This window comes from Grammomys surdaster, unplaced genomic scaffold (genome assembly GCF_004785775.1).
Source record: "Grammomys surdaster isolate TR1022 unplaced genomic scaffold, NIH_TR_1.0 220, whole genome shotgun sequence".
Lineage (NCBI taxonomy): Eukaryota > Metazoa > Chordata > Mammalia > Rodentia > Muridae > Grammomys > Grammomys surdaster.
The window spans coordinates 5,780,367-5,794,902 of NW_021604665.1; the positions used below are offsets into that span (position 1 = coordinate 5,780,367).

Sequence of the window (14,536 nt, forward strand, 5' to 3'; positions counted from 1 at the left end):
GAAATTCATGGTGTTATCTATAAGTGTTTCCTTTTAAAAAAATAAAAATAATAAATAAATAAATTGAAGTTTGCATGTAATGAAGACTTTAAAATCAAACTTCCAATTGGCCAGAAGCTGATGTGAGAATGGAACCAGCCCATGCACTGCCCTCCCCTGGCTGTGGATATTGTGCACTGTGCCTTGCCTTCTCCCTTCAGACAGGCTCTCAGCCTCCAGGTTGGGGTCAGGGGGATGCTGGTGGATTCTAGCAGCATGTTTTTCTGAAAACTGCCCCCATCTGGAGAGAATTATCCTGGTCAAGGTTCTCAATTCTTCCCTTCTATGGCTCCAACATGGATGGTTGCAACTGGGACTTCTCTGAAAGATTCTATGTACCACAATGCTCCCAAAGACGTCCCTCTACTAAACTCCAGGAGATGCTTTCCTCTGCCCAGACCCCAGACTTTTGTGGACCTCATACTTCTTCACCTATACTGATGAAGAAAAACCTCCCACAATAAACCATGAGTTTGCAACCCTTCACTCCAGAGTCTGTTATCCAGAGAACTTCTAAGACTTCTGTCTGCTACCTGCTCTCAGTATAACAATATGAGTTACACTGTCCAAGGGAAATCCAGGTCTTTACTCCTCTGTATAGATCCATTCAGTGATCTATGCTTCATCAGAGTGAAAAGACAAGAGCCTTGCTATCTATACGTGGCATTATCCTTTAAGTAACTTCTAACTCTCCTCTCTCACACCAACTGCACTGACTGGTCCGCAAACTCAACACATAGGCTTCTGCCTCGAGACTTTTGCATTTGTTTTCCGTGGTTTTGGTATGTTCTCTGTCAGATCATCTTCCTACCTCCATCCCTCACCCCCTTCTAGTCTTCTAGACTCCATTGTCACCTCTTTGATGAGAACTCTATACTTAAGCCTGCAAGTCTCCACTTACATCTAGACCCCACACCCTTTCCTACTTTGCTTTCTCCATGACAGTACCAGGGTCTGCAACACTGTGCTTTCCTATATCAGTGTTGCTCAATGCCCATCTTCACTACCAAAACCTAAGTTCCTTGTAACTAAGCTGTCTTCCCGGAGGTCACTGAGAGTAACTGGTACACAGCAGCGGGGCTGGCTCAGCGTTAACTGCATGAGCAATCTAAGAAGTGGTGCTGAATGACAAGGCCTGGAACCTTCAGGGCATCACTTAATAGCATCTAATTTACTTTTTAAAAAAGGATTTCTTTTTAAGACAGCATTTTTCTATGCAGTCCTGGAACTCACTCTGTACACCACGCTGGCCTCAAACTCATAGTGAGTTTCTTGCTTCTGCCTCCTCCTGAGTACTGAGATTAAAGGCATGCACCACCACCACTCTGCCAATGATTTATTTTTTGTTGTATGTACATTAGTATTTTTCTTGCATGTATGTCTGTGTGAGGATGTTGGATCCCATGGAATTGGAATTACAGACAGTTATGAGCTGCTAGGTGGGTGCTTGGAATTGAACCTGGGTCCTCTGGAAGAGCACCCTATGCTTTTAAGCACTGAGCCATCTCTCCAGCCTCTGATTTGCTCTTGGAAACAGAAGCCATTGTCCTCCTATTATTTTGGTGAGGTTTGTGCGGGGCCACATTTGTGGAAGCATCAGATAATATAACTGCTAAATAAATGTAAGGTATAATTTTTGATTACACCAAATCCTTCATCAGCGAGCTAATTATTTTTTTAATCATGTGCAAGCCACCAGATTATTTTTAAAGCTAGAATGTGACATTCAGACACAGAAAATCCTGAAGATGTTCATATATTTAAATGAAATATAGAAAACTTTATTCCAAAGCTATGCCCAAAATGTACAATGAAATGCACCTCCTTACAGACTTAATAAAAAAGGGCCATATCTACATATCTTTAAATTTTACAACAAGATCCTCTGCTGATCACAGAAAGTCTGATTAAAAAGTTAATCCCATTAATTAAAATTTTAAATGGCTGTCTTGATATAAAGTATATTCTAATGCAAAATATTCAAATACAGTTTCAGTATGAAACTGTTCTCAGTTTCTGGAATCCTCGGTAGTCTGTGAAAAGTATAGGTCCCTGTGCTGCTTGAAATGAGGTAAAAGGTTGAAAATTCAGACGGTTTTCCAGAAGCAGTCTTCGAATGTTGATCCTCAATGACCTGGGCAACACAATCCTTCCTCTCCCCTTCCTGTGGAACATCCCCCAATCCCCCTGACTACCTCGTATTCTGCACCTGAAACAGAAGCAAACCTACCATTTAACAATTCCTAATGTTACAATTTTTTTCCAAACAATTTTTGACCCAAAGAGAAGTCTTGCCTATAGAGGGTCACTATTTCCTTGAAAGGTATTTTAATAAATAAAGTCTACAAGTCTTTTAACAAGTCCTGAAAGGGAAAGGCAGCAAACCTCTGAGGAGGCGTTAGTTACCAATATTTTATTTTGTAGGTCACTTCTCTAAAATTTAAAAATGAAGTCCTTGGCTGCAATTTGCTAAGTGCACTGTAAAAATTAAAAGTAACTTCTAAATGAGACACCTCAAATGTTAATAAGACACAAGCGTCACACTGTACAATAGAACAAACCCATGGTTTCTGACCGCTGAGCTGTATGCTCTACAGTAAGAAATAAAGTCAGACCAGGGAAAGCCTTCTGTTAGGCATCCTGTTTACTCAGTACCACTTTCTTGGGGCTTTTGTTTTGATTGGCTAATTCACAGGTCTACTGTGTTTTTGTGTTTTTAATGGTTTTACTTAATATATTAATAATACTAACAGGGAAAGTGTCTTCCTGTGGCTACTTGGCAGTTTTTACAAAGACTAGGGTTACTTCCATCCTGCCAGAGGTGAATACACACAGCTGTGTGTGTTTACAAACAGTGACCTGATGGAAACTAAGACTTCATGCCAAGTCAGCAGGAATGTTCTCCATGGCTGAAGGGGCAGTGGGGACGGTACTGCAGAATGTTCTGATGGGTTCTTATCAACACTGCCATTACATTTGGGCAGAACATGATTGAAATGAGATATAGAAACACAAATTAATAAATACAACAGCATGATTCTTTCAGGCTCTTGATGCATGTAACCTGGAGTTGACTAAACACTGGACTATAACACACTCTTATATAGATTGGTCCTGAGAATCAAGACTTAGACTAGTGTGTAGTGTGTGTGTGTGTGTGTGTGTGTGTGTATGTGTGTGTGTTTTGCTTAGGGATTAAACCCAGAGACCCATATATGCAAGGCCAGAATTCTACACTAAGCCATGTCCCCAGACCCTACAACCATATTTATGAACACACAATGGCAAATAACAACAGTTCTGAGTTTATCTAAGTAGACAAACAACAAGCTGTGACACTCTGGAATTACAATCACATTAGAGTTAACACACACACTTATCAATTCTGAAGCCACATTGACAACTTTGGTATCCCAACAGGAAAGCTCTGCTGCACCGATGGGCATCTGCCCGACTCTGAACTATAAAAGTAACATTTTTCAGTGCAAGAATACTTTTGATAAATAGCAATGACACAATAAACACGTGGAAGACTTAAAGTGTCCTGAAGTTGTGTTTTCATATACAAAAAGTAATTCTGTAGACAGGCCTGATGGGGCACACCTGTAAGCTGAGCACTCAGTCAGCTGAGGCAAGAGAAGCATTAGTTCAAGGCCAGCCTGAGCTATACTCAGAAGTAAAAAATCATGTTTCATCTTACAGTAGGATATGACAGGTTGCTTTGCTCCTCTGATTCTGAGTCTGGATGTCAGAGCATTCCAACACTCTTGTAAACAACCTCAACATTTCTATAGTTCATCGTGTTTCTTCTTAAGTGGCCACTGTGGGTGTTGTAGTACGTGTTCCGCAGCCTGAAGGACAAGGTACATGAATTCTTCTACATCAAAAGAGTAGTTAGTAAACTTCGGGTGTTCCCCCAGAGTTGGATGGTGCCCCTGAAGAAACAAACCAGAACAAAATCCCAAAGTCACCAAGGGTGTGTCTGTTCTATAGTCATAAGCTCATTTTACTTTGGCTAAAGCAACTATTTCAACTTATGCTGTACAACATGGGCTGGCAAGCTTTTTCCACAGTGGTCCCAATGATAGTTTCAGCTCTGCCAACCATCTGCTCTCAGTCACAGATATTCTGCCAAGGAAATGCATAAGCAAGCCCAGACAATATGCAGGCAAATGTGATGGTTCCCAATAAAACTTTATTTACAACAACAATTGGTGGGCCAGATTTGTACCACCAGAGCTACTGTTTGCTGATGGCTGCTATATATAAACTGATGTGAGCCGCCTTAACAACGTTGAGGTTTTCTCTAAATTTGCAAATATAAAATACACCTTGATATTCAAGAGATGAACAGAGAAGAACATCTTGGAGGCTCAGCGATGGCTTGCATTTTAATAACTGGACTCCAAACCATTTGACTGAATGTTACCTTATCTTGAGGAAACACCTTGCTAGACTTCTGCCAGGTGATGTAGTGGATGCCTCTGAGCCTGGCCAGGTCTAGGTAACAGCGCTCATCCTCACAGTTGTATCTAAGGACACAAGAGTGTCATACATAACATGAGGCTTTTGTCCAGGGGGTTGCCTAGTGTGTAACATTCTATGGGGAAAAACCCACTCCCCAAATATGGTCTTACTAAAGGTTTTGTAAATAACAAACAGGAATGAGATAGTTTTACACACAGTCTCAGGGCTGGGAGACAGTGTGCTGCGGCCTTGCATGCATAAGGCCCTGGGTACAAGAGCAATGCAAAGATGAGTTTAAGTTAATACTCTCAATACCTTGCCTTAATTTGTAAAGACCAGAGTAAGACTGAAGAGTGAGTACCTTATTCAATAGGTCCTACTGCTTGTGAATCAGACTGTCTTGTATGATATTATCTTTACATACATGGAAAATGTATGTTACCTCCCTGTATGCAGGGAGGTAATACATTCAAGGTTAAGCAGCTGGTTAAGGAAGGAAGCAAAAGTCCCACCCCAGGTCTGTTGGGCTCTCATATATCACCACCTCCCCTTCTTTTCTCCTTTCCTCCATCCTCCCCTCTCTAGGACAAATGAATTAGGACAGAATTCACAATTACCTTCTACCTCACCAACAGCTTGAAAATGTTGTGCCAAGTATCAGAAGTTTGTAACAACCTTTTCTTGTAGAGTGTCCTTAGGGATTCATCTCCCCTCCCCCATCTCTGCCTCAGCAGTGCTGGGTAAGCAGTCCTTTGGAGATGGGCTCTCTGCTATCCCTGTCAGCACCACCCTGCTCTCTTTCAGCACAAGAATTATACTGACTGCAGGGAGGGAGGTGCCCACAGTTGAGAGGTAGTGGTGAACTCTGAGTCCGGGAAACCACAGAATTACATCCTGCAGCATTGAGGCTGTAAGGATGGAGGAGGGAGCCTCTGCTTCTTAAGGGCGCTGGCAGACCTCAGACCTTTTAGCTCAAGGTTGCTTTTCTTTCCAGATACCACCATGTTGTAGCTTGATAGTAGTTTATTAGGCTTTCTAATGCCCAGGCTAAACCTCTTAGCTCAGAACCTGCCCCCTGATCTCTCCGTGGAAAGCTGCCACCCGTACTCACAGCTCGAATACCGCAGCCCAGTCCGGAAGGAAAAGTAAGTGGGTAAGGCCAGCTCCGTGCATGCCAACAAATATGTCCGTGTTGTGCGTGATCCTGAGCTGATCTAAAAACCCGAGTTCTCTGCAATATGGAGACAACACAAGAAAGGTGGGATGAAGGGAGTTAGTCCATGACCCACAGAGACAGTATTTATCCACTTGTGTCACACTCCACATCTGCACTGTTGTGACAACTTCAAGGCACTAAAGTATTTAATAATCCATTCCTTGATAATGTAACAACCTAAGCACAAACTATTATTTCTGTTTTTCAAGGGAACATATAATATGAAAACCATGACCCATGATAGCAACACAATTACAAAAATAGATATAATCCAAATAAAAGGTACCATTCAAATACAGGCATTTAATACTGCTGGGCAAAGCTCCTAGCAGCAGGCCCCACCCTCACCTCTTCCTGGAAAAGGGAAATGAGCAAGTGCTAACAAGATATTAGCATATTCCAAGCTGAAAACTACTTCCTCCTGTGCCAGTGGAAGAAGCCACCACAGTACATCGTACTGTGTAAAACAGGAACTTTGCATCTTCAGAGCACGGCTGCCTGTGTAAGGTGAGAGGAAGCCAGTGGAGCATAACAGCAGGTCCTAACATGCAGTGACTGTCTCTCAGCTTCGAATTTCTCTGACCTTAGCACAAGAGGCACACAGTCCACTGTGCTGGGATTCCAGCCATGAAGCCCATTGGGCAGTTCATGATCACATTCTTTTTTTTTTTTGGTTTTTCAAAACAGGGTTTCTCTGTGTAGCCCTGGATGTCCTGTAACTCACTCTGTAGACCAGGCTGGCCTCGAACTCAGAAATCTGCCTGCCTCTGCCTCTCAAGTGCTGGGATTAAAGGCGTGTGCCACCACCGCCCGGCTCATGATCACATTCTCACAGATTCATCCCGTTAGGAACAAGGGGCTGCCCCCTGATCACCCACACTCCAGTGTCATTCCCTTCCCCACATCCTGCCTTTCTGTGTTTATAACCCCTGTGTGAATGAATTACGATTTGAGAAAAAAATAAATTATATATAAAAAAAAAAAACCCTCATCCTAGTTGCCTGGAAGTCAGACTTCTCCTAGTGCCATCCAGATGAAGATGTAGCTCTCTGAGCTCCTTTGGCACCATGCCTGCCTGGAGGCTGCCATGCTCCCACCTTGAAAATACTGGACTGAACCTCTGAACCTGTAAGCCAGCCCCAATTAAATGTTGTTCTTATAAGAAAAAAAAGAAAAAAAAAGGAACTAGGGGCTGATGAGTGAGCAGCAGGCAGAGGCCCAAGCAGGAAGTACATCTATGGCCGGTACCCCTCTACAGTGTGTGTGTGTGTGTGTGTGTGTGTGTGTGTGTGTGTGTGTAATATGGGAAAAAAACTATCAACAGTCACAAACTGGATCATAGGTGAATGAGGTATATAGAGAAAATTTCACTTTTTCTTTGTGCTATTTTGGGGAGCTTTCTTTTTGAATTTTTAGAATTAGATTTATTCATTTTATTTGATGTACATGTTTGGCCTGCATATATGTCTTTGTACCATACATGGGTTTGGTGCCCCAGAGAACAGAAAAAGGCATCAGAGCCTTTGGAAGTGTAATAAACAGCTGCTTCACCACCAAATGGATGCTGGGAACCAAGCCTGGGTGCTCTGCAAGAGCAACAAGTGCTCTTATCCACTGACCGTCTCTCCAGCCCGCTTTGCTCTTATGCTGCTAAACATTTTCTACCTGGAGAATATACTTCTACACAGAGCCATTGCAATGTGACTGTTCTCAAACCAACAGGACTAGACATCAGTGAGATGCATTCTTCCTTCCTTCTTTCCTTCCTTTCTTCCTTCCTTCCTTCTTTCCTTTCTTTTCTTTCTAGCTGCAAACTTTTAAAAATTTAGAAATTTCAAACAAAAATCTGGATTCATTATTTCTCTAGAATAATTAGATTGTACCAGAACAGGAGACCTCAGAAAGCTCGGCAGCTCCCCTGAACTTGAGGCCTCTGTCATCCCTGTTTTATTTAATGATTGTCTGAGTGTCACTTCTTGGTCTGTAAGGATCAGCATGCCCAATACCCACCAGAGGGTGCTTCAGTCTAGGGATGAGCGCACCTGCCTGGGCACCGGCTTACCTGTACTTATAATCAACCACCCGGACTTCAAATGTGGATACTGTTTTCAGTGCATTTACCAGCTGGAAAAAAAAAAAGAAAAGAAAAGAAGATGCCGAATGAGTTTTCCATCTTTTCTGCTTTCTTTTAAGAATCCTAAAGTTCATGTTTTTTAAATTAAAATTTGTTTTGTTTATATGTGTGTGTTCATAGAGTGCCCACCTGTACAGAGGACAACTTCACATGTTGCTCCTCAGAAAATCTTTCCACCTCACTTGTCCTGGAGCCAGCCACACATGCCCAGTGTGTGTGTGTGTGTGTGTGTGTGTGTGTGTGTGTGTGTGTGAATGTGCACTCACCTGTGTTTGTGCATACAGAACCCAGAGAACAAGATATGTCCTCTATCACTTTCCATTTCATTGTATTTTTAAATTTGTGGTGTGTGTGTGTGTGTGCTGTGTGTGTACTGTATATGTCTGTGTGTTCTGTATGTGTGTTGTACATGTCACTGTGGCTGTGTGAACGTATGCTTTCAGGTGTGCATATATTTGGAGGCCCAAGATCAACACCAGGTATCTTTCCTCCATGGATCTTAATCTGTATTTTCTGAGACAAAACCTCTCCCTGAACCAGAAGCTCCAATTTACTTAGACTGGTTGGTTGGTGAGCTTGGAGATTCTCCCTTCTCTGTTGCCCATCCCACCTCCCAGTCCCCATGGTGGAGAATGCCACCACCCTTGGCTTTGCACGTGGGTTCTGGGGACCTAGACTCAGGTCCTCATGCCTGCACAGCAGGTACTTTGTCCATTGAGCCATTTTTCTAGTCCCTTCTTTTTAATATTCTGAGACAGGCTCTCTCACTAAACCTGGAGCTCACTGTTTTGGGTGGACTGTCTGGCCAGTGAGCTCCTAGAATCTGCATATTGCTGTTCCCCAATACTGGGGTTATATACACATGAGGCATGCCTGACTTCTAAGTCAGTGCTGGAGATTTGAACTTAGAGCCTCTAGCTTTCACAACAAGCCTCTTTACCCACTGAGCCATCTCCCCAATGCCTAACATTTCTTAATTTTTTTGCAGATAACAATTTGTATTCATTACATATCATTTGTGTCTATCTTTTTATCCTATTTAAATTCAAATGCTGACTGGCTGTATCTTTTGAATTCCTCACCTCATTTCTTCTCACCTCAGAGCACCTGGTGCTTTGAGGATGAGGGGACACAGTGCTCCTGACACTCTGCGGATATGGCTCCTTCCATCCATTGTCTCATTTCAAACAAACCACTAGGACACTGGGCTCTAACCTTTGAAAATACTAAAGTGTTAGCAGAAAAAAAAATTCTATTTCTATGTAATTTCTAAAATCACTTTTGGCTCTTCTTCTGACAGCCAGAGAGTAACAGATCGTGAGCAACGTGGTGTCAAAGCGGTACCATAACTCTGAAAGTCCCTGACACTGATGGTTTGTTTCCATCTCTACTAGGTGACCCTACACAGCAACAGCAACATCAATGGTTACAAAATGCCTTGATCTAGGCTTGGTTTAATCCCTGGCAAAGGAGGAGAGAACAGGAGAGAGGAAGGGAGGGAGAGAACCAAACCCTGTGCTCCTGACCACACAATCTCCAACCTTAAGCAGTGCATCTGAATCATTGAATGCAATTGAATTGCTGACCCCGTTCTATACACACGTATGCACAACTGCATGACACATGCACAGTCACAAGACGGAAGTGTTTCTCAAGAATCACTTTTCCCCCAAGAGAGAACTAGTTAGGTAGCATGTCCCTTCTTCATTTATGAGGTAGACTCACATCAAAGAAATCACATGTGCCTGCAAGTCCCAGAATGTGTCCTTTCTCTAATTTCCAGTCACACAGCAATATCTCAACAAACCTTGTACTGGGCTAAGTCTGCCATAACCATCATTTAACTAGACTATCTGGAAACCAGGCCATACTCCTAGCACTCACGAGGCTGAAGAAGTAGGATTGGGAGTTCGAGACCAGCCAGGCTCACATAATGAGTTCAAGGTGAGCCTGTGCTATATACATACCTGAGTCTTATTCTCTGTTCATTGGTCAAAATGTAGTTAGTCTAAGTACCATTGCCCTTGTTGGGCATACCCTTTGGAACCCATATCCTGTCTTAAAGGACTATCAGCATGCTCTTGGGATTGCCAATGGGAGCAGCGATTGTACAGTCCGCCCATGAATTCTGAAAGTATCAGATCTGCACCATAGCAGGCACTGGTGCTGGGCCTTTTCCTGAACTTTCTTCCCACTGGTTTGATGCTATTCCCTAGCCTGCCCCTTCCTGATAGTCTGGGCTCATAGGCACACTCAACCTCCTCTTGCATCTATCTGCTGTGAGAAGGCTAACAGTGAAGAATAGTCTCATTGTCTAGGCTTCCGTGATTATCTGTCCAGTATGAGGCTGGGTGCAGTGTATGATTTTGTGCTGGTGAAGTGAATTGAATGCCCAGGAGCAGTTTCTGAGACATTCACCCACTCAAGCAGATGGAATCCCTTGCAATTGTATGTGTTGCCGGATGCTACGGAAATACCAAGTAACACCAATCATCTCTCAAAAGGCATGCTTGCATGTTGTTACTAGTTTGCCTGGAGGGAAAATGCTCACCCTTCTGTTGCAGTCCAGACAAGACTGTAAGTCTTGTCTGGCTTTGGTTTTGCCCATATTCTATCTAGAGCTGGTGTAGGTGGACATTTACAATAAAGCAGATCTGGATCGGGTGGGAGTTTGGAGAACCTAAAAGCCAGGAATTTCAGTAGGCTCAGGCCATTATGTATCTCTAGAAACAAATAATTTCAAATAAAAACCTCTACTGCAATACGAAACACACACACACACACACACACACACAGAGAGAGAGAGAGAGAGAGAGAGAGAGAGAGAGAGAGAGAGAGAGAGAGAGAGAACATTAGCCATTAGCCAAGGAAGACAAAGTCACTATTAAAAGTTTGTACCAAAACACTAACCTCATTTTGGTTCAGGATTTTCCGGTATTCTGTGCTGCGTGCAAGAATGGTAACTCGAACTTTCCCATCCTGTGATAAAAATGAAAAGTTGGAATAATATTGGATATACTCAGACCAAAAAAAAAAAAAAAAGACAACCCAAATCTCAAAGGCAATTTCCCAGAGAAGTGAAACTCACTAAGGAGACATGGAGAATGTTAGCCTGACTCCTTAACCATTATCCATTACCTCAGGAAATATATATGTACATTATAAGAAAATACATCTATACAATGAATTATGACTCAATAATATACAGGGACAAAACATGTCATATTGCAGTATAGAGGGAAACGGAAGGCATTATGTTAACGTAAGTCAGACACATGTTCTCCCTCAGATGCAGAAGCTAAAGGAGCTGATCTCATAGGTGGACACAAGAAAAGACTGGGGAATACGACACACTAGTAGACAGTGGATGCTGGGAAGTATAGAAATGGAGTGGCCACTAGATACACATTACAGATATAAGAGAACTGAGGTTTGCTGTCAAAATCACTGTAGTGTTAATAGGCTTGATGATAATATACTAGTTCTAACAAAGCTAAGAGAAAAGATTTAGAATGCTCCCACAACAAAGACATGATTGATGCTTGAGGTGACACAAGTGCTTGGATAATTACACTGTGTTATGTGTCAAACTATAAGACCCTAGAAATGTGCATGCATGCTTATTGTATGTTGATTATGAATACATATAAGTATATTCACTTTAGCCATGGAAGACGAAAGCCTGTTCATTACACTACTACTTCTTTGTTGGTTGATGGAGTAGATTGTTTTTAGTGGGGATTACATGAGTTAAATAGGAGAAGGTAGGGAGATATGGGTAAAGAAATAGAAAATGAACAAGGAAAATAAAGGGTATTCTTACAGTACCCTTGAGCTTATCTGCGATGGCTACTGACTGCTAAATTCAGAGGATTACAGATTCGGCAACGTTATCATAGTAAACACTGCCTCCTGCTTATTTGTTTTTCTGCAAAGATGGCATTAGAGGTGAAAACTCAAGCCTACCTCAGAACCGATAACATTTCCATTACCTTGGGTCCCTCTTGAGTGATGTTCAGTCTATGCAGCACATGCTGGGAGAAGGCCCTGAATAATCCAGTATTCTGACAGCCAGAGATCTAAAACAAAAGCACCAGTTCACATGACAGCAAACACTCCTGCACTGGGATTTCAGATGATCTCTAGAAACTTAAGGATATCTTAGATGCTTACCAGAGGCGTGTTATAGAACAGCCCATACCGCATGCGGGGCAGCAAGGAAAACACAGCTTCCTTAAAACACACCTAAGAAGGAAGACAGTTTACAGGATACTACAGTAAGGTGAGTGCTCCTCATAGGACACCATAGCAAGGTGTGCAACCTTTCACAGGACACCACTGGAAGGTATGCACCCTTCATAGGATAGACAGCACAGTAAGGTGTGCGCCCTTCATAGATAGATGGCACCACAGTAAGGTGTGCATCTTTCATAGAACACCACAATAAAGTGAGCCCCATTCATAAAACTGACAGCACAGTAAGGTAAGCACCCATCTTAGGACATCACAGTAAGGTGTGCACCTTCGTGCCAAAACAGCAGTCCTCATTTTACAAAGTAAACCTTTTGAAGGTTTTAAGCTTTATTTACAAGAATTCTGCTACAAAACAAACAAACAAACAACAACAAAACACCAAGCAGTCAGAACCAATGGTAACAGCTAAGAGAAAATCAAATTAAATATTTACTATATGAGTTAGTCACTTGTACTTGACAGTCATTTAAAGACATTTCACTAGGTTTCCAGTACCTTTTTGGAATCATAGGTTTTCAAATGTATGATGTCATAGTCAGTAAATGCTTTCCAGGTATCGGAGAAGAGGTCACCGTATCTGTAAGAGCTCTGAAGGTAGAAACACCAAGTTAGTGCCACAAGAGGATGCTTAAGAGGACCCCTGCATATGACACCACTTGTACACACAATAATATGATCACTGAGCAAAGTCCATCACAGTAAGTAGATTGCATTTGGAAGAAATTTTCAAAGTGAGAAAATGGCTTGAAAGCTTAAACATCAAATGAATATCCTCCCCCATTGAATAATAAATCATTTGACAATACCCCATTTGAGTTAATAATGTCACTAGTAACATCGCATTATACAACAACCTATAATACTGACAATATCTGAGATGCTTCCAGTCCCCAGGCATTGTTCTAAGATTATTAATTCATCAAACAACTCCACAGTTCTAATGAGCTAGCTAATGTCCTTATCCTGAATTTATACACAAGGAAGCTGTATATAAACTCAAATAGTTTCTCTAAATTGTAGAACTAATGAGTCACAGGACTGGGGTCAAGCTGTGTCTGTGGTCTCAGGCTTCATGCCCATATACTCCATGACAGCTGCTTCTCAGTGGGAGCCTGTTCTAGTGTATTTAACAAATTCATCTCCTCTCTGGAAGGTAGAAGGTAATTATGAACTCTGCCAGGTAAACGGAGAGGTTTGGTCCATTTTTAAATGGTGTGACTTAGACTGAAGAATTCAGCCCAGAGATGGAAGAAACACAAGTCGTAGGGATACATTTAAAATCTGCGATTTCTTCTCCATCACGTTGTCTCTTTATGATTATGAATTTTTTAGGTTTTGAAATTTTTAGCCTTCTATTGCAGCTATTTCAAAGGTCTGGAGAATTGTCCGATATGGTGACACAAAAAGGCATTGTTTTATTGTTTCTCCAGCAATGGTACAATAAAGACCCTCAACACCATCTACAGTGAAATTGTCCTGTTGCACAATAATAAATAAAGGGTAATTAAAAGAAGTAATTTTAGACAATTTCTTGAGATTAAATACTCTAGGTAAAATAAGATGCCTCTGAAAGAAAATTTTAATGATAAATTAGAGAGATTCTGGCTGGACCCTTCCCAGGACTCTTGTGAATTATTCAACAATAGCCACTTCAAGAAACTTCACCTCTACGTCTTCCAAATTCAAATTATCCAGCAGTGGAAGAAGGGATGAATGTCTTCCCACTTCACACTGAAGAATCCTTGGGTATTCTTCAAGGTGACAAACAAACAAACAAAAACGCTCCTCCTGTGCAGGTCTTAAATTTGAACACACCCAGAGCTTCAGACACATAAACACCACTTGTAGGACTGGGCCTACAGGAGTAATGAAGTAAGGTTGTGGAGAGAAAGACATGGTCAATCCTCCTCAACCCTCTGGACCTGAGAGTTCACTCATACTGATAGAAAATGTTCAGAGAAGAGCTGTGTCTTTACTGAATGAATACAGACCTTTGCTCTGTGACACTATACTATAACAACTGTTTGCATATACTGGGGTATGTGAGTAACCCAGTGGAGATTTCAGAGCATCTAGTGGGATGTGCATGGACACATGCAATTCTATAGGAACTTAACACAGAAGACTTGAGCATCCACGGATTCGAGTGTCCAGAGTGGATCTTATTCTAGTCTCCTATAGACCCAGGGAGAACAGTGCATATAGAAAAGATTCTGATAACATCCAGTACATAGCTCAGAACCAGAAAGAAATGAAATTCGGGGTAAAGGAGAGAAACATGGGGGTGGAAGGGAGAGGAACATGGGGGGGTGAAGGAAGAGAAACATGGAGTCAAAGGGTCAAGAACACAGGGAGCAGAGTGAAGAGACAGGAACACATGTAGAAAATCCAACAGATGGAAAAATGCTGACCCCATTCAAAAACAT

At 41.9% G+C, this 14,536-nt stretch overlaps 1 protein-coding gene across 1 annotated transcript in view; it reads right to left on the minus strand.

Annotated features, from left to right (window-relative positions):
• Window positions 1-1,794: 1,794 nt before the first annotated feature.
• The window catches only part of Eogt (EGF domain specific O-linked N-acetylglucosamine transferase), a 29,336-nt gene continuing 16,594 nt past the window's right edge, over window positions 1,795-14,536 (minus strand). The window contains exons 10-17 of the mRNA XM_028773040.1: window positions 12,606-12,698; window positions 12,030-12,101; window positions 11,849-11,935; window positions 10,767-10,835; window positions 7,785-7,846; window positions 5,618-5,737; window positions 4,469-4,571; window positions 1,795-3,974 (exon numbers count right to left, since the gene is read on the minus strand). Coding sequence (XP_028628873.1) covers window positions 3,828-3,974; window positions 4,469-4,571; window positions 5,618-5,737; window positions 7,785-7,846; window positions 10,767-10,835; window positions 11,849-11,935; window positions 12,030-12,101; window positions 12,606-12,698 — 753 coding nt within the window. The 3' untranslated portion in view covers window positions 1,795-3,827. The remainder of the gene's footprint in view (window positions 3,975-4,468; window positions 4,572-5,617; window positions 5,738-7,784; window positions 7,847-10,766; window positions 10,836-11,848; window positions 11,936-12,029; window positions 12,102-12,605; window positions 12,699-14,536) is intronic.